Source organism: Lepus europaeus, chromosome 3 (assembly GCF_033115175.1).
Source record: "Lepus europaeus isolate LE1 chromosome 3, mLepTim1.pri, whole genome shotgun sequence".
NCBI classification, from domain to species: domain Eukaryota; kingdom Metazoa; phylum Chordata; class Mammalia; order Lagomorpha; family Leporidae; genus Lepus; species Lepus europaeus.
Window position 1 is genome coordinate 147,222,122 of NC_084829.1, and position 26,310 is coordinate 147,248,431.

Consider the following 26,310-nt stretch of genomic DNA (forward strand, 5'->3'; position numbering starts at 1 on the left):
TGAATCTTGGCTGCTCCCTTCTTGGAAGTTCTCCTTTCTTGTGGACCTTAGCCCATGACTGACCAAAGGAGCTCCTTTTGTTCAAAGTTGCGGCTAACTCCATGATGTAATGTGTTCTAGCATATTGTTGGCGGGGTCAGCGTCAGGCTAATCTTTAGCTGAGATGACAGTCCTGCTCAGCCTTTGTCTCTATCCTTCTTGCTTCTCTTGTTCATCTTCTCCTCAATACATTACTTGGATAAGATTAGATCTGCATCGCAGACTCCATTTTTAGGGGATGTAATGTAAGATATGTTTTAGAGTGACAGAGATTAAAAAATAGAAGAGAATGGATTAAGAATTTTCTAGAGGTAGGAAGTACTGGAATGAATTTGAATGTGAGAAAAAGACAAAAGCAGTTGCTACATTTTATAATTGAACAACTTGGTGGATAAAGGCACAATTTAGTAATAGATGTCCCAGAGGAATTCATTTGTAAGAAAGATGAAGAAAAATTTAAATTCCATATATGTGAAGTTTGGGATGTCTATAAATGGATATACTAGGTAGGCAATTGAATATACAAGTCTTTTGTTCCAAAGGATAGTTCACTCTGAGGATCTATATTTGGAACTCAACTGTCATATGCAAATGGTATTTAAAGGGATGTAACCGGCCAGTGCTGGGGCTCACTTGGCTAATTCTCTGCCTGCAGCACCGGCACCCCAGGTTCTAGTCCCGGTTGGGGCACCTGGTACTGGTCCCGGTTGCTCCTCTTCCAGTCAGCTCTCTGCTGTGGCCCAGGAGGGCAGTGGAGGATGGCCCAAGCGCTTGGGTCCCTGCACCTGCGTAGGAGACCAGGAGGAAGTACCTGGCTCTTGGCTTTGGATCGGCGCAGTGCCGGCCATGGCAGCCATTAGGGGATTGAACCAACGGAAGGAAGACCTTTCTCTCTGTCTTTCTCTCACTGTCTATAACTCTCTCTGTCTCTCTCTTTCACTGTCTAACTCTACCTGGCAAAACAAAACAAAACAAAGGCAATTAACTGAATGAAAATAGTTAAGCTAAGAGTATAGATGAAAAAAAAAAAAAAGAGTTTCCCAGGACTAGGTACTGATGTGATGATATTTAGAGGTTTAGTAGAGAAGTAAAATCTAGAAAATACAACAAGAAATGGTCAATGAGCAGTGTGGAAACCTGGATAGGACTTTGTCACAAAAACCAAGAGAATGAAGTAATTCATATATGGTATAACCAAAAGTTGATTGCAGATTAGTGCCTAATGAAGTGGAAGACAAAGAATAGATCACAGAATATGGCCAAAGGGAGATCATTGTTGACCTTGATGAAAGAAGATTTTGGGAAGAGAAGATTATGATATGATGGGCATGCATATGTCTAAATCCATCTATATATATATATATATAATATATATAAAATATATTATATATATAATTTGTGCAATTTTTTATGTCAATTATATCTCAATTCTAAAAAAAATGACAAAAAACAAAGAATGACAAACCAAGAGACAATATCATATTGAATAAGGAAAAGCTGGAAGCATCTCCCCTCATATCTGGACCATGAAAAGGATGTCCACTCTTATTCAATATAATGTTGGAAGTGTTAACAATGGAAATTACAGAGGATAAAGAAATAAAGGGCATCAAAACTAGGAAAGAGGAAGTAAATTACCCGTGTTTTCAGATGACATGATATTGTACATGGAAAAACCTAAACATTCCATCGAAAAGCTGTTAGAATTGATCAACCAACTCACTAAAGTTGTAGGTTACAAAATAAACATACACTCCACAAATGCAGAATGATAAAGGTGGGTGCAGGGGCCCAAGGATTTGAGCCATCTTCTACTGCTTTCCCAGGCCACAGCAGAGAGCTGGACAGGAAGTGGAACAGCTGATTCTCGAACTGGCGCCCATGTGGGATGCTGGTGCTTCAGGCCAGGGTGTTAACCTGCTGTGCCACAGCTCCATACCCACTATAATGTATATTTAAAATGTTATCTTAAAAACTACAAAAAATGTAGAAAGAGAAAGGTAGGAAGGGAAGGAGAAAGGATATATTTATTATATTCTTAGAATTATTGGCCGGCGCTGTGGCTCAACAGGCTAATCCTCCGTCTTGCGGCACCGGCACACCGGGTTCTAGTCCCGGTTGGGGCACCAGTCCTGTCCCGGTTGCCCCTCTTCCAGGCCAGCTCTCTGCTGTGGCCAGGGAGTGCAGTGGAGGATGGCCCAAGTCCTTGGGCCCTGCACCCCATGAGAGACCAGGATAAGCACCTGGCTCTTGCCATTGGATCAGCGCGGTGCACTGGCCGCAGTGCGCTGGCCGTGGTGGCCATTGAAGGGTGAACCAATGGCAAAAGGAAGACCTTTCTCTCTGTCTCTTTCTCTCTCACTGTCCACTCTGCCTGTCAAAAAAATAAATAAATAAAAAATAAAAAGAATTATCTATATCTAAAAACTATATTGAATCTGTTAAAAGTAATTAAAACTTTTAAAAACCTTAATAAAAAAGAAACAATGAGAAATGAAGAAGTAAATACATTGTTCTAGGCAACTATTGTTGCTGCAAAGAAGAGTGGTAAATGAAATAGTAATTCAAGTGGAGCAATGCATCCAAGGAATTTGTTGTTGTTTGACATGATTCGAAGGGAGAAACTGAATATCCAAGAAAGACAAAGCAATTGTGGGAGAAATTCCCTGAATAGACTGTGATGGTATCTAGCGTCTGTGAGAAGAGGATGATTCCGTTTTGAATTGGACACTTCAAATGTGCAAGAGGAAGAATTCCAGAGAATGTTAGTGTCAATGAAGGAAGGTTCATGGATGTTGTAGTGGGTGGCTGAGAGCAGGTGATTGAATTAGTTTTTGTCTGACTATTTCTATGTACTTACCTGAACTTAGCCTCCTAGTTGAGATGGAATGTTGGGGTAGGGTAAGTAGTTTGGATATCTGAAGACAAAAGAGTAAGGGTGAAATAATAATGTTAGAAACTAAGAAAATTTACATACAGAAATGATGCAGTATAATTTCCCTATACTACTGAGTGTCTCTTTTGGTGTGTATGCTGGTGCATCTTAAAATTGGTCAGGAAAGTTGTAAGTTTCTTCATTAAAGTTTGTGTACTTAGGCATAGACATGGAATGGTAGAAGCTTGAATTTAAATAGCATTATGATTTTTTTCAGTGAATTATGAAAGATGTAAGGACTTTTCTAGAAAGGATTATGAAGATAGGACATGAGATCTAAGCAGGGCTGAGAAAGAGATAAAATGTAGGATTGAAGGAAAAACATGGAGGTTAAATGAGTGGAAGTTTCTATGAAGTTGAAGAAATACTGTAGCAGAAGCAGTAGAATATGAGGATACTTCAAATATTTGTAGAAAAATGGAGTTAAAAGATAAGTTTATTTAGGTAAAATTTTTTTAAATCCTTGTAGAAATTTTTAAAATAATATTCTTTTTTATGAACTTATTGAAAACCTCTTATGTCTGAGGTAGAATAATAAGATGAGATAGAGAATGAATATTTGATGTCCACATTCAGAGATATTAGAAACATCTTTGATAGCATGGTGACAAAGTTAAATGTGTGGCCATGGAAATAGATATGGTACAGGAAATGTCAATGGGAAGAGGAAGTCAAAGAACTGTGAGAACATTTATGATATTAGAGGCATCATCCATATGCATGTTAAAATCTCCAACTTCAAGATATAAAGGCTTCTAAGATGGGAGCTAAATTCATCAGTGAAATAATGAAATTGGGAATTTGATAATGGGTTTTGTTTTAGGTCATCACGTTATGTCAGTTCTTAGTTTTTAGAAGTATATGTTATTAAGAATGACATAGTCATAGAATGAAAATTAAAATACAAGGAACAGATCACTAAGACTTTTGTCACTTCATAGAGGATGATAGATTTTGACTAAGCCCTGTAGCTATTTCTGGTATGATTGTCTCTGGCTTGACCAGGTGTTCATTTGCTTTGCTTATTCACCCTTCATGGAAATGTTGCAGGGCTTTTTAATCACAATGTGTGTCTGCCTCTTGACCTGGCAACAAGCTGAAGCAGGCCCTCAGACAAACAGGCCTTCTCTTTGTGTGGTTTGACCTCCTTAACCCAGTGTGCTGATCTCATGTAGTTAAGATCTGGGACATCCACTGTTAGTTATGGTTGTAAAACAGGGCCACAATATTTCATTTCACAAGACTTGTTTCATTGTGGACACCCTAGCTCAGAAATATTTCTATTATTTTCATAGAGTTGATTGATCACATTTGATTGCTCCCCTTAATTCATCCAGATCTTTGCTCAGTCCCAGTTATATTTTCAATTTATGCAGCAAATCAGTCTTCTCCATTCCCTCTGACAAGTTCTTATTCCAGTTTGTAAATGTGCATGCTGCCACAGCTTTCTTGAATATCTGCTGATTGTTTCTGGACAGGGAATTATGGGGAAAGCGGAATGGATGCTTTCAAAGAGCTGGCTGCCCAAGAAGGCCTCTGCATCGCCCATTCAGACAAAATCTACAGCAATGCTGGGGAGAAGAGCTTCGACCGACTCCTGCGCAAGCTCAGAGAGCGGCTTCCCAAGGCCAGAGTAGTGGTCTGTTTCTGCGAAGGCATGACAGTCCGGGGACTCCTCAGCGCCATGCGGCGCCTCGGTGTTGTGGGCGAGTTCTCACTCGTTGGAAGGTAAATCAATCAAAACTCTCCCTCTCTCTCTTTCCCTTTCTCCCCCCACCCCACATACACACCCCATGTTTGCACATATCATTGCTGTCACATAACTGAATTTCCTAACTCCAAAGTGAATGGAATGTGCATTGCTGAAATAGATATTAGTTCTGGGTCTCATTGATAGTAGGACTATTGGCATCTTCCTGATAGACAAGAGCAGAACAGTCGACAATAAACCAGTAAGACTAGTAAGATGGTAAGTTGTTTGCCAGAGTGTGTCATGTTCTGAGGAATTATTCATTTCCTGTGCTTCCCCTACTACACAAGCTTATGTTGCCATACCTCCCTCCTTAGCATAGACATCTTAATGGGATACTGATAGACAGAGGGCAGCAGTGGAACTGGAAAACAGATGTAAATATTTGGCCAAATATAAAGGAGGACATGCAACTGAACTTTAGAACTTAGTGATCTAATTTCCTTGCCACACTTAGGAGATGGTTAATAGTGCTACCTTCAGCATGTGATTTTTAGAATTGCGGATGGTGGGATACAAAAATGTCTGCTCTCTTCCTAGGTCCCATGCACTTGTGTAATGATAGGTTTTTAGTGTCACTGTATTTTAACAGATTTTTGACCTCTCAGATATATTTTTTAATGTGCCATCTTCTCATATTACACCAAGAAAATGCTCAGTTTTTGTAAGGAACCTACTGAGTTTTTCTGAATGAAAAACTCCATTGGACTTAAGGAGTTTCACAATCACCTCCAGATTCCTTTGGCCCCTCCCATCTGGTCTACTATTTAGGTTATAATAAAATTGTGTCTACTGAAGAATTATAACCACTGAAAGCTGGATGATAGTGGGCGTTCTCACTATGCTGTGGTCTGTCTTTGTGCCTGTAGCAGTAACTTCAATAACAGACTAATCTTACTATCATCTGGAATTAAAGTTATAAGACACTCAAAGATTTTTGCGATGGTAGGAAAGAAATAAAAATATATGAAGAAAGAAACAGAGATATCCTCCATGCCTGGAGAGTTATGGAGCCAATGTCAAAGTATAATTCAAGATGAAGACAATTATGGAATTTAGCTAAGATTGGCCCAAAGCATTGACTCATTTGAGCTTCTTCAGTGCAGCTGTGTGAAACCACTGGAAATTTTCCTAAGAAGGAAGGCCTTTTAAGAAGAAATATTTAAAGAAAGAACATTATTTCTTTTATGAGGGAAAATGATGTAAGCAGAATTGTTGAAGTATTTCTTGGAGTAATGTTCTTAATATAAGCACCAGGACAGATGGTATACAGATATTCTGTCCTTTCAATTGCTTTTGTAAAATGACTGCTTTTATGAAAATTGCTTGTGCTTAAAAAACTTCTCATATTTATCATTTTCAAAATAATTGTCTGTTTCATGGAGTTTATTATCTTTAATATTCTCAAAGAGGCTCTCTACCTGGGTTGTGGAGATCTTGAACAGATGTGGAAAGTATGTGAGCTTTGGAGTATATGGACTGCCTAATTATGAAATCTAATGATACAATTTGCTGTAATGAGTAATTGGAGTATAAATAATTCAATCCATCATCATTATTTAAAAGCTGGGCAAGGATAATATGACAGCTTAAGCCTCTTTGTTTCTTCCTACCTGCTAATAATGCAACTGAGCTCATACAGATATTTCGGGGGATCTCACATGTGCTTGGAGATCCTCTCTTCTATTTACTCAGAAAATATTTAATAAGTCACTGTGATCTTAGTTAGCCCACTATGCTGTGAAACACTAGGAACTTATTCCTTCTACCTAATTCTGATTTGGAACCTATTATCCGAAATCCCTGTATCTGCTCTACCCTTCCCAGGCTGCAATGATTATTATTCCATGTTCAGATTGGATTTTGTAAACTTCTATTCATAAGGGAGAAGGTGTGTTATTTATCTTTCTATATCTGACTTATTTCAATTAATATGATGTCATCTGGCTCATCCATTTTGCTGTAAATAAAGGATTTAATTGTTTTCAAGGGTAATAACATTTCATTGTGTATCTATGCCACATATTTTTATCCATTCATCTGTTGATGGACAACTGTTTTGACCCATGTCTTAACTATTGTGACTAGTACAATAAACATGGCATGCAGGCATGTCTTTGATATGATTTCAAGAGTTTTGGATATATGTCCAGTAGTAGGATTGCTGGGTTATATGGTGGTTCAATGTCCAAGATTTTTACAAAATATCCACACTGTTTTCTATAGTGGCATTTCTGATTTGCATTCCCATCAGCAGCATGTAAAAGTTGCCTTTTCCCCCTATCTTGCTAGTGTTTGTTATCTTCTGTCTTTTTGGTAATAGCCATTCTAGTAAGGGTGAGGTGATATCTCCTTATGGCTTTGATTTGCATTTCTCTTATGGGCGGTGATATAGAGCATTTTTTCATATGTTTATTGGCCACTTGTATTTCGTTTTTTTTGAGAAGTATCTATCCCAGTCCGTTTCCCATATCTCACCTGATTGGTTTTTGTGGTTGGGTTTTGGAGTGACTTCATATCTTTTGTTGGATAAGAAGCTTGCAAATGTCTCTTTACATTGTTGATTGTTTGCTTTGCATTGTAGAAACTTCTTAGTTTGATATAATTCCATTTATCTAGTTTTTCTCTAGTTACCTCTGTTTTTGAGTCTTATTCAAAAAAATCTTTGCCTACACCAGTGTCTTAAAGTGTTTCATCTATATTTTTTCCAGCAATTTCATAGTTTCAAGACTTGCATTTAGGTAATTTTTCATCTTGAGTTGGTTTTATATATGGTGAAAACTAGGGATCTAATTTCATTTTCTCTTTTTTTTTTTAAAGATTTATTTAGTTATTTATTTGAAAATCAGAGTTACACAGAGAGAGGAGAGGCAGAGAGAGAGAGAGAGGTCTTCCAACCGATGGTTCACTCCCCAACTGTCCACAATGGCCAGAGCTGCGCTGATCCGAAGCCAGGAGCTGGGTGATTCTTCCTGGTCTCCCAAATGGGTGCAGGAGCTCAAGGACTTGGGCCATCTTCAACTGCTTTCTCAGGCCATAGCAGAGAGCTGGATAGGAAGTGGAGCAGCCAGGCTTCAAACTGGCACCCATATGGGATGCCAGCACTTCAAGCCAGGGTACTAACCTACTGCACCACAGAACCGGCCCCGAATTTCATTTTCTTACGTGTATATATCTCTAGGTTTGCAAACAATGTTTATTGAAGCAACTATCTTTTCTCTAGTCTATGTTCTTGGAAGCTTTGTCAAAAACAGCTGGCTATATGTATATGGATTAATTTATGGCTTCAGTATTCTGTTCCATTTATCTCCATGTTGGTTTTTACACCAGTACTATGCTGATTTAATTACTAGATCTTTGTAATAGGCTTTGATATCTGATATTGTGATGCCTCTGGATTTATTTATTTATTGCTCAGGATCACTTGTGTTATTCTGGGTCTTTGTGGTGACTTAAGAATTTTAGGATTCTATAGAGTACATATTCCATAATTTCTTTACCCAGTCTACTGTTGATGGGCATTTAGGTTGAATCCAGGTCTGAGCTATTGTGAATTGAGCTGCAATAAACATTAAGGTGCAGACAGCTCTTTTATTTGCCAATTTAATTTCCTTTTGGGTAACTTCCAAGGAGTGGGATGGCTGGGTTGTATGGTAGGGTTATATTCAGGTTTCTGAGGAATCTCCAGATGACTTCCATAGTGGCTTAACCAGTTTGCATTCCCACCAACAGTGGGCTAGTGTCCCTTTTTCTCCACATCCTCGTCAGCATCTGTTGTTGGTAGATTTCTGAATGTGAGCCATTCTAACCAGGGTGAGGTGAAACCTCATTTTGGTTTTGATTTGCATTTCCCTGATTTATGTTCTCCCTGATTGGTGACAACTAACCAAGCACCAAAAAGGAAACCTGTTGAAATGAAATGGACACTATGAAAAAGAGTGACTTGATTGGCCCTTGTCCTGACTGTTGATGTACAAATTAATAATTTATCCCTTTTAGTATCATCTTCAGTTCACAATTGGTCACACTGATAGGTCTAAGAGTCAAAGGGATCACATAAACAAGACTAGTGTCTGCTAATATTAACAGGGTGAGGTGAAACCTCATTGTGGTTTTGATTTGCATTTCCCTGATGGCTAGTGACCCTGAACATTTTTTCATGTGTTTGTTGGCCATTTGGATTTCCTCTTTTGAAAAATGTCTATTGGGGTCCTTGGCCCATGTCTTAAGTGGGTTGTTTGTTTTGTTGTTGTGGATTTTCTTGATCTCTTTGTAGATTCTGGTTATTAAATTTTATCAGTTGCATAGTTTGCAAATATTTTTTCCCATTCTGTTGGTTGCCTCTTCACTTTCCTGACTGTTTCTTTTGAAGTACAGAAACTTCTCAATTTGATGCAATCCCAGTTGTTAATTTTGGCTTTGACTGCCTGTGCCTTTGGGGTCTTTTGCAAGAAATCTTTTCTGGTACCTATATCTTGCAGGGTTTCTCCATTGTTCTCTAATAATTTGATGGTGTTGGGTCATAGATTAGATCTTTAATCCATGTTGAGTGGATTTTTGTGTAAGGTGTAAGGGGTGTTGCTTCATGCTTCTGCATGTGGAAATCCAGTTTTCCCAGCACCATTTATTGAATAGACTGTCCTTGCTCCAGGAATTGGTTGTAGATCCTTGATCAAATGTAAGTTGGCTGTGGATATTTTGATTGATTTCTGGTGTTTCTGTTCTGTTCCATTGGTCTATCCATCTGTTTCTGTACCAGTACCATGCTGTTTTGATTATAACTGCCCTGTATTATGTCCTCAAATCTGGTATTGTGATGCCTCTGGCTTTGTTTTTGTTGTACAAGATTAAATTTTCTATTTTTTGAAATAATGTCATTTTATTTCTAGGGGAATTATATTGACTTTATAGATTAATTTCTGTAGTATGGACATTTTAAACACTATTGATTCTTCCAACCTGTAAACCTGAAATATTTTTCATTTTTTAATGTACTATGATTTCTTTCAGCAGTGTTTTATAATTTTCGTTGTAGAAATCTTTCACTTTTTTAATAAATTGATTTTATTTATTTGAATGGTAGAATTAGAGAGATAGAGAGAGAGCGAGCGAGTGAGCTCTTTCATCCCTTCATCTGGTGCTTCACTCCCCAAATGGTCTCAATGGCTTGGGGGTGGACCAGACCAATGCTGGAAGCCAGGAGCTCCAAGCACTTGGATCATCATCTGTTGCTATCCCAGGCATATTAGCAGGGGTCTGCATAGAAGTGGAGCAGCCAGGACTCAAACAAGTACTCATATGGGATACTGGTATTGCAGGCAGTGGCTTAACCCACAAAGCCACAACGATGGCCTCTTGCCTCTTTGGTTAAAATTATTCTCCAATATATGTTGTGGCTCTTGTAATTGGGATTGCTTTCTTGATTTCCCTTTCAGCAATATCTTTGTTGTATAAAAATGCTACCTTTTTTTTGTATGTTGATTTTATAATCTGAAACTGCTGATTTGTTTGTCAGTTCTAACAGATTTTTTTTGGTGAATTGTTTAGGTTTTTTGTGAATATAATCTTGTAATTACAAACATGGATATCTTGATTTTCCTCCTTTTCAATTTTGATGCCCTTTATGCCTTTTCACACCTTATTGAGCTAAGACTTGCAATATTATGTTGAGTAAGAGTGGTAAAAGTGGAATTCATGGATCTTTAGGGAAACACTTTCAGGTTTTCCCCATTCAATATGATATTGGTTGTGAGTTTGTCATATATTGCCTTTATTATTTTAGATATGTTCCTTATATATAATTTTTGTTTTTTTAAATAATGAAGGGATGTTGTATTTATTTATTTATTTATTTATTTATTTATTTTTTATTTATTAAACTTTTATTTAATGAATATAAATTTCCAAAGTACAGCTTATGGGTTACAATGGCTTCCCCCCTCCCATAACTTCCCTCCCACCGGCAACCCCCCCCCCCTTTCCCGCTCCCTCTCCCCTTCCAATCACATCAAGATTCATTTTCAATTCTCTTTATATACAGAAGATCAGTTTAGTGTATAGTAAGTAAAGATTTCAACAGTTTGCCCTCATATAGCAACACAAAGTGAAAAAAAATACTGTTGGAGTACTAGTTATAGCATTAAATAACAGTGTACAGCACATTAAAGACAGAGATCCTACATTATATATATATATATATATATTTTAAATTAATTAATTTTCTATGCCATTTCCAATTTAACACCAGGTTTTTTTTTTTTCATTTCCAATTATCTTTATATACAGAAGATCGATTCAGTATATAATTAGTAAAGATCTCATCAGTTTGTACCCACACAGAAACACAAAGTGTAAAAATACTGTTTCAGTACTAGTTATAGCATCACTGCACATTAGACAACACATTAAGGACAGATCCCACATGGGATGTAAGTACACAGTGACTCCTGTTGCTGACTTAACAATTTGACACTCCTGTTCATGGCGTCAGTAATCTCCCTAGGCTCTAGTCATGAGTTGCCAGGGCTATGGAAGCCTTTAGAGTTCGCTGACTTTGATCTTATTCTGATAGGGTCATAGTCAAAGTGGAAGTTCTCTTCTCCCTTCAGAGAAAGGTACCTCCTTCCTTGATGGCCCCGTTCTTTCCACTGGGATCTCACTCACAGATATCTTTCATTTAGGTCTTCTTCTTTTTTTTTCTTTTCCCTGGTATCTTGGCTTTCCATGCCTACAATACTCTCATGGGCTCTTCAGCCAGATCCGAATGCCTTAAGGGCTGATTCTGAGGCCAGAGTGTTGTTTAGGACATCTGCCATTCTATGAGTCTGCTGTGTATCCCACTTCCCATGTTGGATCCTTCTCTCCCTTTTTGATTCTATCAGTTAGTATTAGCAGACCCTACTCTTGTTTGTGTGATCCCTTTGACTCTTAGACCTATCAGTGTGATCACTTGGACTTGATCACTTGGACTAGTGAGATGGCATTGGTACATGCCACCTTGAAGGGATTGTATTGGAATCCCCTGGCACATTTCTTTTCTTTTCTTTTCTTTTCTTTTTTTTTTTTGACAGGCAGAGTGGATAGTGAGAGAGAGACAGAGAGAAAGGTCTTCCTTTGCCGTTGGTTCACCCTCCAATGGCCGCCGCGGTAGCACGCTGCAACTGGCGCACCGCGCTGATCCGATGGCAGGAGCCAGGTGCTTCTCCTGGTCTCCCATGGGGTGCAGGGCCCAAGAACTTGGGCCATCCTCCACTGCACTCCCTGGGCACAGCAGAGAGCTGGCCTGGAAGAAGGGCAAGCGGGACAGGATCGGTGCCCCGACTGGGACTAGAACCCGGTGTGCCGGCGCCGCAAGGCGGAGGATTAGCCTAGTGAGCTGTGGCGCCGGCCCCCTGGCACATTTCTAACTCTACCATTTGGGGCAAGTCCAATTGAGCATGTCCCAAATTGTACATCTCCTCCCTCTCTTTTTCCCACTCTTAAATTTAACAGGGATCACTTTTCAGTTAAAATGTTAACACCTAAGAATAATTGTGTGTTAATTACAGTGTTCAACCACTAGTACTAGAACAACAACAACAACGACAAATACTAAAAAGGATAAAGTATTACATTGTACATCTAGAGTCAGGACAAGAGCTGATCAGGTCATTGTTTCTTATAGTGTCCATTTCACTTCAACAGGTTTCCCCTTTGGTGCTCAGTTAGTTGTCGCCGATCAGGGAAAACAAATGATATTTGTCTCTTTGGGACTGTCTTAATTCACTCAGCATGATGTTTTCCAGATTCCTCCATCTTGTTGCAAATGACTGGGTTTCATTGTTTCTTACTGCTGTATAGTATTCTATGGAGTACATGTCCCATAATTTCTTTATCCAGTCTACTGTTGATGGGCATTTGGGTTGGTTCCAGGTCTTAGCTATTGTGAATTGAGCTGCAATAAACATTAATGTACAGATGGTTTTTTTATTAGCCAAATTAATTTCCTTTGGGTAAATTCCAAGGAGTGGGATGGCTGGGTTGTATGGTAGCGTTATGTTCAGGTTTCTGAGGAATCTCCAGACTGACTTCCATAGTGGCTTAACCAGTTTGCATTCCCACCAACAGTGGGTTAGTGTCCCTTTTTCCCCACATCCTTTCCAGCATCTATTGTTGGTAGATTTCTGAATGTGAGCCATTCTAACCAGGGTGAGGTGAAACCTCATTTTGGTTTTGATTTGCATGTCCCTGATGACTAGTGATCTTGAACATTTTTTTCATATGTCTGTTGGCCATTTGTATTTCCTCTTTCGAAAAATGTCTCTTGAGGTCCTTGGCCCATCTCTTAAGTGGGTTGTTTGTTTTGTTGTGGATTTTCTTGATTTCTTTGTAGATTCTGTTTATCAACCCTTTATCTGTAGTATAGTTTGAATGGGATGTTGCATTTTTTAAAGATTTTATTTATTTGAGAGGTAGAGTTACAGACAGAGAGAAGAAGAGACAGAGAGAAATGTTTGCCATCCACTGGTTCACCCCCCAAATATTTGCAAAGGCTGGAGCTTGGCCAATGTGAAGCCAGGAGCCAGAAGCTTCTTCCAGGTCTCCAACTCAGGTGCAGGGGCTCAAGTACTTGGGTCATCTTCTACCGCTTTCCCTGGCTATAGGCAGAGAGCTGGATTGGAAGAGGAATAGCTGAGACACAGACCATTGCCCATGTGGGATGCCGGCACCAGAGGCAGAGGCTTGGCCCACTATGCCACAGAGCTGGCCCTGGGATGTTTTCATAGCCTTTTCTGTATATATTGAGATGATCATATAATTTTTATACTTCATTCTTTTGTAATTTTATTTGCATTTATTGATTTGCAAATGTCGAACCATCTATGCATAACTGTCATAAATCCCACTTGATGATGGTGTATAATCTTTTTGAGGTATTGTTTCATTTGGCTTGCTAAGACTTTTTTAAAAAGATTATTTATTTCAAAAGAGTTACAGAAAAAGAGGGAGAGAGATAGAGAGTATCTTCAATGCACTGATTCACGCCTCAGATGACTGCAATAGTCAGTGCTGAGCTAGGCAAAAGCCAGGAGCTAGAAACTTCATTCAGGTCTCACACTTGAGCCATCTTCTGCTGCTTTTCTCAGGCCCTTAGCAGGGAACTGGATCAAAAGTAGAGCAACTGGGACATGAGCCAGCACCATGTGTGATGCCTGTGTTGCAGGCATTTGCTTTGCTTGCTACACCATAACATCAGCCTTGGTTTGCTATTACTTTATTGAGAATTTTTGCATCTGTTCTCATTAAGGATATTAATCTGAAGTTTTTGTGTGTTTTTGTTTGCTTTACTTTCAAAGTAATTCTGGCTGTGTAAAAAGGGTTTGGGAGAATTCCATCCTTTTCAAACCTTTGGAATACCATGAGAAGTATTGGAAGTAGTTCCTTAAATGTTTTGTAAATTTCAGTTGTAAAACCTTCAGATCCTGTTTTTTTTTTTTTTTCTAGCAGTTACTTCTTTTATTTTGTGGAAGAGGTTTGCTGAAATTATATTTTCATTTAAGTGAGATGTGGAATGTCAGATGGTTAGTGGCTTTGGCTTTGGATTTCGTTGAGCTAAGAATTCTAACCTTCATGTGATTTCTTTAGCTGTGCTTTATCAGCAGTGCCTTTGAGTCCCACAATTTTCAGTCTGTAGCAGTTTATAAAAGCATGTGCATTGGCTATTGCCAACACTGGGCTCCAAAGAGCAGAAAGGAACTTGTGTGTAAAGTACAAAGTGAGCGAGCGTGACTCCAGGGCTTATGAACAGCAATCTTAATGCTATAGAGTGCAGGTGAGCTTTCTTTCTGTCCTGTAAATGCAATAGTTCTGGAGGTCTTTGTCAGCAACTAGGGCTGCCTACTGGCCCCCAAAACAAATTGGAGTCTCGTATTAGCTGTGCTGTAGCAACTAAGGTCTGGGGCTTTGGGTAAGTGTGCAATGGTAGTTCATTTTTAAAAGATTTATTTATTTATTTATTTTTGAAAGTCAGAATTACAGAGAGAGAGGGAGAGACAGAGATTTTCAATCACTGGTTCACTCCCCAAATGGCCAACCTTCCTTTGTTGTTCTGGTTTTCCATGGCAGTGGTGAGGGCAGGGCCACTCTACTCAGTCTTCTAGGGGCCTCTCATTTCTTTTTGTTTTTAAATATTTATTTTATTTATTTGAAATACAGTGTTACAGAGTGAGGTACAGACAGAGAAAGAGATCTTCCAACTGCTTGTTCACTCCCCAGATGGCCGCAATGGCCGGAGCTGCACTGATCTGTAGCCAGGAACTTCCTCTGGGTCTCCCACATGGGTGTAGGGGCCCAGGGACTTGGGCCATCCTCCACTGCTATCCCAGGCCACAGCAGAGAGCTGGAGCAGAAGAGGAGCAGCCGGGACTAGAACTGGCGCTCATATGGGATGATGGCACTTCAGGCCAGAGTGTTAACCCGCTGTACCACAGCACTGGCCCCATCATTTCTTTTTTAATTTGAAAAAAATTCATTTGAGAGAAGGAGATTTAGATAGAGCACTCCCTTTCACTCATTCAGTTCCCAGATGCTGGCCAGGGCTAGCCACAGGAGTTGGGGATACAATCCAGGTTTCCCACTTGGGTGTCAGAAACCCAGTCATTTGAGCCATCATCTGTGGCCTTTCAGGTTCTGGTTCAGCAGGGATTGGAGTCTGCAGTCAAAGCTGGGTGTAGAATCCAGGTCTAAAGAAGACCTTAGGGGTCTTAACCAGTATCTGTTTTCCCTCAATTCCAGAGATTTATTTCATGGTTCACATTAACCTCCTTTGGGAAAATGAGCTAAAGTATCTTCTAGATAAAATTATTTTACACTTCTAGTTGTTTCTCATTTCTTTGAATCTTTTTTTCTCTACTGGCATCAAATATTTTATATGATTATTCAATGTGAGTGGGACATTCCACCTGTTTTAAAGTTATTTTTAAAAATCCGAACACAATTCCGCTATTTCTTTTTGTATATTAGCTTTTATCTGTAGAACTGAACTTATGTAGAAGCCAATTTGGAATAATTGAGGGATATTTCTCTTAAATCATGTCATAATTATTAAAATTCTGGTAGTGATCTGTTCTCAATACTCCATTGTTAATTTATTTAAAGAAATTATGTTAAAGAATTTCTGTGCATAAGCACAAAATAACAGCTTTTATTTATTGAAAGCTTGATATTCTGCAGGCGATTAGTATGTGATATCTCCATCCCTAACAAAGACTCTGAAATGTTGGTTTGAAAGGTGGAGAATTTAAACAAGTAACCCAAATTTTCGAATTTAATAAGTAAAGCAAATAAAATTCAAACTTGGTACTATACTGTATCATCATATTGATTTGTAAGTATGAAGCTATTATCTCCTTAAAATCTAATCAGATTTTATATAAAGATGGTACCTAACCAGGAGTTTTCTACTTTACAATACGTGAAAGTGATATGCATTAAGTAGAAACCTTATTTCATATTTTGAACTCGAATCTTTCTACAGGCTATTGATATGCAGTATGATCTTGGAGATACTGGGTAGTGGCAGCAGGTGCAGGTCCTGGTCCACCCAATAACAAAGGGAGACAACTAAGAATCTACAGTGTTCTATATTGCCAAGCTGGGGTGTTTGGTAGGTTATGTTGTATAAAATGAATTTTTGATTTGCAGTGTTTTCAACTTACTGTACATTTAGAATGATGTAGCCCCATTGTAAGTTGAAGCACATCTATAGTTTTTTATTTCCCCATCATTCTTGGCATATTGTTTTGCCTTAATAACTGTCAATAACTATGTCATACAGTCTGGAGAATAGGACAGGTGGTCTCAATTTGAGGCCCAAGATTTCCCTTTAATTTCTAGAATTAATAAATTCTACCTGGTTTGGTACTCTTCAATCAGCTTCTATGTCTAGAGCGCAAATATAAAACCTGAGCTTTTGTTTATCAACCACTCAGCTTGTTGTGTTTGATCACTGAAGGTTTGCCTGGTAAATCATGGCTGGGTCACAGTAGCAGATTCCTAGCATGCATCTTAAGTCTCCTAGTGGCACCCTCTTCTCAGGGGATGAGTGAGAGAGCCTCCTGGCTTCAGTCCTCTGTCTAGTGCTATCCTGACCTTCACCTGATTTCCTCACCTTGGGAGGCCCTGATAGCAATTCTTACTCTACACTCTTACAAGTGTCTGATTAGATATCTGGCCCAAGGTACATCGTATTTATTTATATTATTTTTGCTTGCTAACCCAGCTTATTGAATCATGACTACATCTTCTAATTTCTCAACAGTCTCAAATAAATATCCATCAAAACAATGAGGTCAATGACTTCTCATTTTATCGCTTCTTTCTACTTCATACTGGCCAATAAAAATATAAGTCTATGGTTCTTACATTTAAAATGCCAATCCCTTATGTTTTAGTATGGGCTGCTGCTGCTTTGTGATTATTTTCACCCATTTCACCAACTTTTCATCATCTGTCACTACCCTTGCCCTGTGTCTAAAACTTGATCCATGGACATGCTGGCACCATGCTTTTTTAAATTAATTAATTAATCAATTAGAATGAGTTACACAGAGAGAGAAGAGGCAGAGAGAGAGAGGTCTTCCATCCGCTGGTTCACTCCCCAGTTGGCCACAATGGCCGGGGCTGTGCCAATCAGAAGCCAGGAGCCAGAACCCAGGGGCCGGGAGCCAGGAGCTTCTTCCAGATCTCCCACACAGGAGCAGGGGCCCAAGAACTTGGGCCATCTTCTACTGTTTCCCAGGCCATAGCAGAGAGCTGGATTGGAAGTAGGACAGCTGGGAATCGAACTGGTGCCCATATGGGATGTTGGCGCTGCAGGCAGCAGCTTTACCCGCTATGCCAAGCTGCCAGCCCCATGCTTTTTGAATCAAAAATATAAAAAACACATTAAGCACACATTCATAAAATGATTTGAATGGAATAATTCCTTTGTTTAAAAAAAAAGGCTCCAGTAGCATTTAAAAATGAATGAAATGCTTGAGTTTTGTATGTAATTGTTTGGTTTATTTTCTTAAAAAAAAAACTAGACAGAGTATTTGGAAAGGTGACCTATATACCCTTGAAATATAATTTTTAAATGAAAAATGAGTTATTTTAGGCTTAATATTTGTATTATGGAACAATGAGGAAAAATCTAAACTTTTCAAGCTTTGGGCAAAATTTCAAAAGTCATACACTTTAAAGTAAATGTGGACTTGCAATGAAGCATGACATCCCCCAAAATGGATTATAATCAGGAGGCCAGCGAGACTGATAAGCATTTTATGATGGGTAATGGTCATAACTTGAAGATACATAACCTCACCTCCTCTTGGATCTCAAGGACAAAAATAGATTACAAATCTGCTGACAAACTGCCTTTTCTTTTAAACGACTCCTGTTTTAGAGGCAGATTAATGAGAGCTTTGTGGAAGATTACACTTCTAGAAAAAGATTGAGAAATGTGAGTTAGACAAGGAGAGCAAATATAGTTCAAGCACCCTGGAGAGCACCTTTTTTGTAAGCTATCAAAAGATATTTTGAGCATATATCTCAGATACAGAAATGCTTGGGATTTTAGAATAATTGGGTGGTAGATTTGCATTAAGGTGAGTAATTATTAATCCTTTCTTATATTTTATACTAATACCTGTTCTCATTTTTTTCTCCTTTTTTCCCAGTGATCTGGCTTCCTTTATTTATTTTTTCTTCCAGAAATCTTTTATTTAAGGTGTATAAGCTTCATGCATTTCATAAATAGAACTTTAGGAACACAGTGATTCTTCTCACCCTACCTGCCCTCCCACCCCTACTTCCACCCTTCTCCCTTCTCCCTCTCCTATTTCCATTCTTATTTTTATTAGGATTTATTTCCAATTAACTTTATACACATAGATTAAATCTGTGCTAAGCACAGAATTCAACAAATAGTATGAAAGATACTGTTATTCAACAGTTGAGATAGAGGCTATTCAAAGTCATTGCATCTTAAAGCATCAGTTTCACTTTTACAAATTACTCTTTAGGTGCTCTACTAGTTACCATAGATCAGTGAGAACATATGGTATTTTGTCCTTTTGGGACTGGCTTATTTCACTAAGTATGTTGTTTTCCAGTTGTATTTATTTTGTTGCAAATGACAGGATTTCATTTTATTTTTTACTGCTGTATAGTATTCCATGGTGTATATATGCCCAAATTTCTTTATCCAGTCTTCAGTTGACAGGCATTTGGGTTGATTCCATATCTTAATTATTGTGAATTGAGCTGCAATAAACATGGGATTACAGAACACTTTCAAATGCTGATTTCATTTCCCTTTCATAAATTGCCAGGTTTGGGATGGCTGAGTCATATGGTAGGTCTATATTCAGATTTCTGAGTTAGTGCCATACTGACTTCCACAGTGAGTATACCAGTTTACATTCCCACCAACAGTGGATTAAGGTACCCTTTTCTTCACATCCTTGCCAACATTTGTTGTTTGTTGATTTCCGTATGAAAGCCATTCTAGCTGGGGTGAGGTAAAACCTCATTTTGATTTTGCTTTGCCTTTCCCTGATGACTAGTGATCCTGAAAACTTTTTTTCATGTGTTTGTCAGCCATTTGTGTTTCCTCTTTTGAAAAATGCCTGTGTAAGTCCTTTTCCCACTTCTTAACTGGGTTGTTTGTTTTCTAATTGTTGAGTTTCGTGAACTCTTTATATATTCTGGATATTAATTCTTTATGAGTTGCATAATTTGCAAATATTTTCTCCCATTCTGTCAGCTGCCTCTTCACTTTGCTGAGTGTTTCTTTTGCAGTGCAGAAGCTTCACAATTTGATGTAATCTCATTTGTCAATTTTGGCTTTGATAGCCTGTGCCCCTGGAGTCTTTTCCAAGAACTCTTTGTCTATGCCAATGTCTGACAGCATTTCCCCAAGTGCTTTCTAATAATTAGATGGTATTGCATCATAGATTTAGGTTTTTACCCATTTTGAGTGGATTTCTGTGCAAGGTGTAAGGTAAGGGTCTTGCTTTACACTTCTACATGCAGAGAACCAGTTTTCCTAGTACCATTTGTTGAAGAGACTGTCCTTGTTCTAAGGAGTGATTTAGCTCTTTTGTCAAAGATAAGTTGGCTGTGGATGCGTGGGTTGATTTCTGGAGTTTTTCTTCTGTTACATTGGTCTATCCATCTGTTTTTGTGGCAGTACCAGGCTGTTTTGATTACAATTGCCCTGAAGTATGTCTTGAAATGAGGTATTGTGATGCTTCCAGCTTTGTTTTCATTGTATAAGATTGCTTTAGCTATTTAGGGTTTCTTGTGTTTCCATATTAATTTTAGCATCATTTTTTTCTAGGCCTGCAAAGAAAATCCTTGGCATTTTGACTAATATAACATTGAATCTATAAATTACTTTTGATAATATTGACATTATGATAATGTTGATTCTTCCAATCCATAAACATGGAAGATTTTTCCCTTTTTGAGTGTCTTCTTCTATTTCTTTCTCTGGTGTTTTTTAATTTTCATAGTAGAGATCTTTGACATTCTTTGTTGAAGTTATTCCAAGTTATTTAATACTTTTTGGAGCTATTGTGAATGGGACTTATCTGAAAAGTTCTTTCTCAGCCATGGCATTGTCTGTGTATACAAAAGCTATTAATTTTTCTGTGTTGATTTTTATATTCTGCCATTTTACCAAACTCTTTTATGAATTCCAGTAGTCTCTTAGTGGAGTCTTTTGGATCCCCTAAATATAGGATCATGTCATATGCAAATAAGGGTATTTTGATTTCCTCCTTTCTAATTTGTATCGCTTTGATTTCTTTTTTTGCCTAATGGCTCTGGGTAATATTTCCTGGACTACATACATATATATATATATAATATATATAATATATATCTTTAATATATATTAATATACCATTAATATATATTAAAGATATACAGTATAAATTATATATAATTATATATAAATAATATATAATTATATATAATATATAATTATATATTATATTAATATATATTCATATTAAAGATATATATTAATATAATATATATTAATATACTATTAAGATATATATATTTTAAAATTTTATTTATTTATTTGAAAGACAGCATTACAGACAGTGAGAGAGAGAGAGACAGAGAGAAAGGTCTTCTGTCCATTGGTTCACTCCCCAGGTGGCAGCAATGGCCTGAGCTGGGCCTATCCAAATCCAGGAGTCAGGTACTTCTTCCTGGTCTCCCATGTGGGTGCAGGGGCCCAAGGACTTGATCCATCTTCCATTATTTTCCCAGGCCACAGCAGAAAGCTGGATTGGAAGAGAAGCAGCCGGGACTAGAACCAGCACCCATATTGGATGCTGGCGCCACAGGTGGAGGATTAACCTACTGCGTCACGGTGCCAACCCCTCCAGGACTATATTTAATAGCAATGGTGAATCTGGGCATCCTTACCTGGTTCTAGATCTTAGAGAGAATGCATCTAGCTTTTCCCCATTCAGTAAAATGCTGGCCGTGGGTTTGTCATACATTGCTTTGATTGTGTTGAGAAATGTTCCTTCTATACCCACTTTGCTTAATGTTTTCATCATGAATGGATGTTGAATTTTATCAAATAATTTCTCTGCATGTATTGAGATAACTATATGATTTTTGTTCTTCAGTTTGTTAGATAACAAACCTCTGAAAATGGAAAAATTGCACTTTCATTGCCCCTACTTGCATTTAGGGTGTTAGAAAAACCAAGGGAAAAGATTTCTAGTGCCTTCTCTATCTGTAAAGTACTGCTCAAGTTAAATGGATGAAAAAGGATATCATCATGATTCAATCCCTCTTGTCTTTGAGGCTCATTGGAGAAAACAGGCAATTAGTTGTATACCATTTGTAGTCCCTACTTGGCTGCAGGGGCACTTAAAGTACAGATCCTAGATCTTATCTCAGACCTTTAACAGAATTTCTTGGTGAGGAATTTGGATCATCATCCTCTTTATCTTTAACTTCAGATGAATTAGCTTTCAGAATCTGTACTCTATGATGCCTACATAGCATGGTACACTCAGGTGGAATTTGCTACAAGCTAATTGCTTAGAGGACATATTCAAAAGGAAGACAAAATGAAATTTAAGTCCACAGCCTGTCGTTCTTCCATTTTAGCTATGATTTTATTTTTGCGAAATTTACTTGCCTTCCCATATATATGTTTTATAGTACAGATATATCAGACAGTATTGTCAATAACATTAATAGTTATACTATTTCTAAACGGTGTTTGCATATCTGCTTATTTCCTGTGTTTCTGTGTTCCTTTTGCTCAAACTGGCCTATTGACCTGTTCCCTGAAAATATAATCTGCTATGCTTCAGTTTTCAGAATAATTGAGAATAGAAAGAATTTAACTGTGCAGAAGTTTCAACCCCAGCTGTTTTAGAGTCTAGGATTGACTAGGGCTGACAGATGAACTACTCTCTCCTACTAACAACCAAAATTATAGTGATGAGAGAGTAGCTCCTGAAATTGGCTTCTTTCCAATTTAGCTACATCATAAACCTTGGGAGTTCTTGTTTTTTTAATTTAGCTTCTTGGACTCCACTTCCTACCGAACTAATTCAGTATGTCTAGGAAAGGACTGAGACTTTATATATACTTTTCAAATTAGCTTTAAAAATTTTCTAATTTTTATCTGAAAGTATTTATAATAAAGAGACCAAATTTCATGTGATATATATATATATATATATATATATATATATATATATATATAAAGTAATGATACTTCTCCCAACCCTGCCTCCTTTCCTTGCTTCTACCCTCCTTTGTTTTTTCTTTCTTATTTTTCTTTTAATGTTTGCAATGAGGTGCATTCAATTTGCTTTGTAATCACAAGCAAACTTAACCCTCCATTAAATAAAGAATTCAACAAGTACTAAGCAGGAAAAAACATTGTTACTTAGGAGTATAGAAAAGGGCTATAAATAATAATCAAATTTCAAAATGTCAATTACATTCATATACATTATATTTTTTGTACGCTGTATATTTGTTACCACAAGTAAGGAGAAACATTAGATATCTATCATTTTGGGACTGGCTTGATTTCACTAAGCATAATGGTCTCCAATTTTGTTGCCAAAAAAAAGGGATTTCATTCTTTTTAATGGCAGACTAATATTCCATCATGTATAAATGCCATAATTTCTTCATCCAGTCATCAGCTGATGAGCATCTGGATTGATTCCATATCTTGGCTATTATGAGTTGAGCTGCTATGAACATGGGGGTACAGATAGCTCTTTAATATTGCAGATATCATTTCCTTTGGGTAAATTCCCAGTACTGGGATGGCTGAGTCATATAGTATATCTACTTTCAGATTTCTGGTGAATCTCCTTCCTGTCTTCCATAATGGCTATACAAGTTTACATCCCTAACAACTGTGCATTAGGGTACCTTTTCTCCACATCCTTGCCAACATTTGTTATTTTTGGATGATAACCATTTTAAATGGGGTAATGTGAAGCCTCAATTTGATGTTTATTTGGCTAGTGATCATGAACATCTTTTCATGTGTCTGTTGGTCATTTGTATTTCATCCTTTGAAAATACCTATTCATATACTTTGACCATTTATTAACTGGATTTTTTGTTTTGTTGAATATCGAGCTTCTCATATATTCTGGATATTAATCTTTTCTCAGCTATGTAGTTTGCAAATATTTTCTCCTATTTTGTCAGTTGCCTCTTTACTTTGTTGTGTGTTTCCTTTGCTGTGCAGAAACTTCTTATCTTGATTTAATCCCACTTGTCTATTTTTGCCCTGATTCCCTGTGTTTCTCAGGTCTTATCCAAGAAATCCCTGCTTATGCAAATATCTTGCAGTGTTTCTCTTATATTTCCCTCAAATAATTTGATGGCTAGAGAAAGAGAACGATAGACCAGCATTCTTGATGAAAATAGACCTAAAAATTCTCAGGAAAATACTAACTTATTGGGGCTGGTGCTGTGGCGGGTTAACACTCTGGCCTGAAGTGCTGTATTCCCATATGGGCACCAGCCTGGGAAAGCAGTAGGAGAAGGTCCAAGTCCTTGGGCCCCTGTGCCCATGTTGGAGACCAGGAAGAAGCTCCTGGCTTCAGATCAGTGCAGCTCCAGCTGTTGTGGCCAGCTGGGGAGTGAACCATTGGATGGAAGACCTCTCTCTCTCTGTGTCTCTCCTCTCTGTGTAACTCTGACTTTCAAATAAATAAATAAATCTTTAAAAAAAAGAAGAAAATGCTAACTTATCAAATGTAACAATACATGAAAAAGATCATGCACTCTGACCAAGTGGAATTTATCTGTGATATGTAGGGATGGTACAACATATGCAAATTAATAAATGTGATACAACATATTACCAAGATGAAGAATAATAATCATATGATTATTTCAATAGAGGCAGAGAAAGCATTTGATAAAATAAAACATCCTTTCATGATAAAAGCCTTAAACAAATTAGGTATAGAAGGAACATACTTGAACATAATCAAGGCAGTACATGACAGACACACAGGCAGGATCCTATTGAATGGGGAAAAGCTAGACACATTTCCCTAAGATCTTGAACCAGACAAGGATGCCTTACCACTACTATTCAATATGTTCTGGAAGTTTTAACGAGAATCATTACACAAGAAAAAGAAGTGAAATGGATATAAATGGGAAAGGAGGAAGTCAAATTATCCCTGTTTGCAGATGATGTGATCCTTCATATAGGGGAACCAAAAAACTTCACTAAGAGACTATTGGAACTCATAGGAGGGTTTGGCAAAGGTATAGGATATAAAACCAACATAAAACATAGCATTTGTATACAGAGACAATGCCATGGCTGAGAAAGAACTTTTTTTTTTTTTGACAGGCAGAGTGGATAGTGAGAGAGAGAGACAGAGAGAAAGGTCTTCCTTTTTGCCATTGGTTCACCCTCCAATGGCTACTGCGGCCAGCGCTTTGTGCCGATCCGAAGCCAGGAGCCAGGTGCTTCTCCTGGTCTCCCATGCGGGTGCAGGGCCCAAGGACTTGGGCCATCCTCCACTGCACTCCCGGGCCATAGCAGAGAGCTGGCCTGGAAGAGGGGCAACCGGGATAGAATCCGGCGCCCCGACCGGGACTAGAACCCGGTGTGCCGGCGCCGCAAGGCGGAGGATTAGCCTGTTAAACCACAGCGCTGGCCTGAGAAAGAACTTTTAAGATCAGTCCTATTCATGATAGCTACAAAAATTTTTTAAATACTTTGGAATAAATTTAACCAAGGATGTGAAAGATCTCTACAATGAAAATTACAAAACACAGAAAGAAATAGAAGCAGACACAAAAAATGGAAAAATCTCCCATGTTCATATATTGGAATAATTAATATCAAAATGTCCATACTACTAACACAATTTACAGACTCAATTCAATCACACTCAAAATACTAAAGACATTCTTCTCAGATTGAGGAAAAAAAGACCCTTAAATTAATATGGAATTATGAGACCCCCACATAGCTAAGTCAGTCTTAAAAAATAAAAATTTAGCTGGAGGTATCACAGTACCAGGTTTAACTACATTTTACAGGCAAGTTATAGACAAAATAGCACAAGAATATACATTTGCAACAATGGAACAAATTAGAGACCCCAGAAGCTAATCCACACATCTACAAACAACTTATACTTCACAAATGAAGTAAAAATCAGTCTGTGGATAAAAGACAGTCTCTTCAACAAATGGTGTTGGGAAAATTGGCTCTCTGCATGTGAAAATATGAAATAAGACCCCTATCTTACACCTTATACAAAAACCAACTCACAATGGATCAGCGAAATTCACTGATTTAAAAAAAATATTATTTATTTGAAAGAGTTTTAGAGAGGGAGAGACATAAAAAGAGAGAAATATTCCACCTGCTGATTCACCTGCAATGGCCACGGCTGGGCCATGCTGAAGCCAGGAGCAAGGAGCTTCATCTGATCTCCCATGTGGGTGGCAGGGTCTCAAGCCCTTGGATCATCTTCTGCTGCTTTTCCCAGGCCATTAGTAGGGAATTGGATCAGAATGGAGCAGCCGGGGCATGAACCGATGCCATATGGGATGCCAGAATCACAGGCAGCAACTTTATCCTCTACAACCCCGTAGTGGCCTCCAGATTGACTAATTTTAAGTATATAATTTCATGAGTTTTGGTAACTCCTTATCATGATGTAAGTACTGTAGCAATCATGACAGCAGAAGATCCATCACTGCCTGTACTTTTCTTCCCAGACCCTGGAAACAGGCAAGTGTTGATCTACTTTCTATCATTACACTCTGCCTTTTCTCAAAATTATATACAGAATCACACAGTGAAATCACTTGTGCCTGACTTATTTCAGCTGGCAAACATGGTTTGCCAATTTACCCGTGCTGTTGTTTGTAGAACTGATTTCCTCTTTATCACTGAGTAGTAATCTGTGCCATGCATATACCTGATTTTGCTTAAATAAAGATTTAGTGATGCGTTTTTGGATTTTTCCAGCTTGTGACTATTGTGAATGTGTTTTATTTCATATTATAGTTG

At 38.0% G+C, this 26,310-nt stretch overlaps 1 protein-coding gene across 1 annotated transcript in view; it reads left to right on the forward strand.

The window, feature by feature from the left end:
• GRM1 (glutamate metabotropic receptor 1) overlaps positions 1-26,310 on the forward strand; it is a 428,308-nt gene that overhangs the window by 129,885 nt on the left and 272,113 nt on the right. Inside the window, 1 exon segment of the mRNA XM_062187757.1 lies at positions 4,453-4,702. Within this exon segment, the coding sequence (XP_062043741.1) occupies positions 4,453-4,702 (250 nt within the window).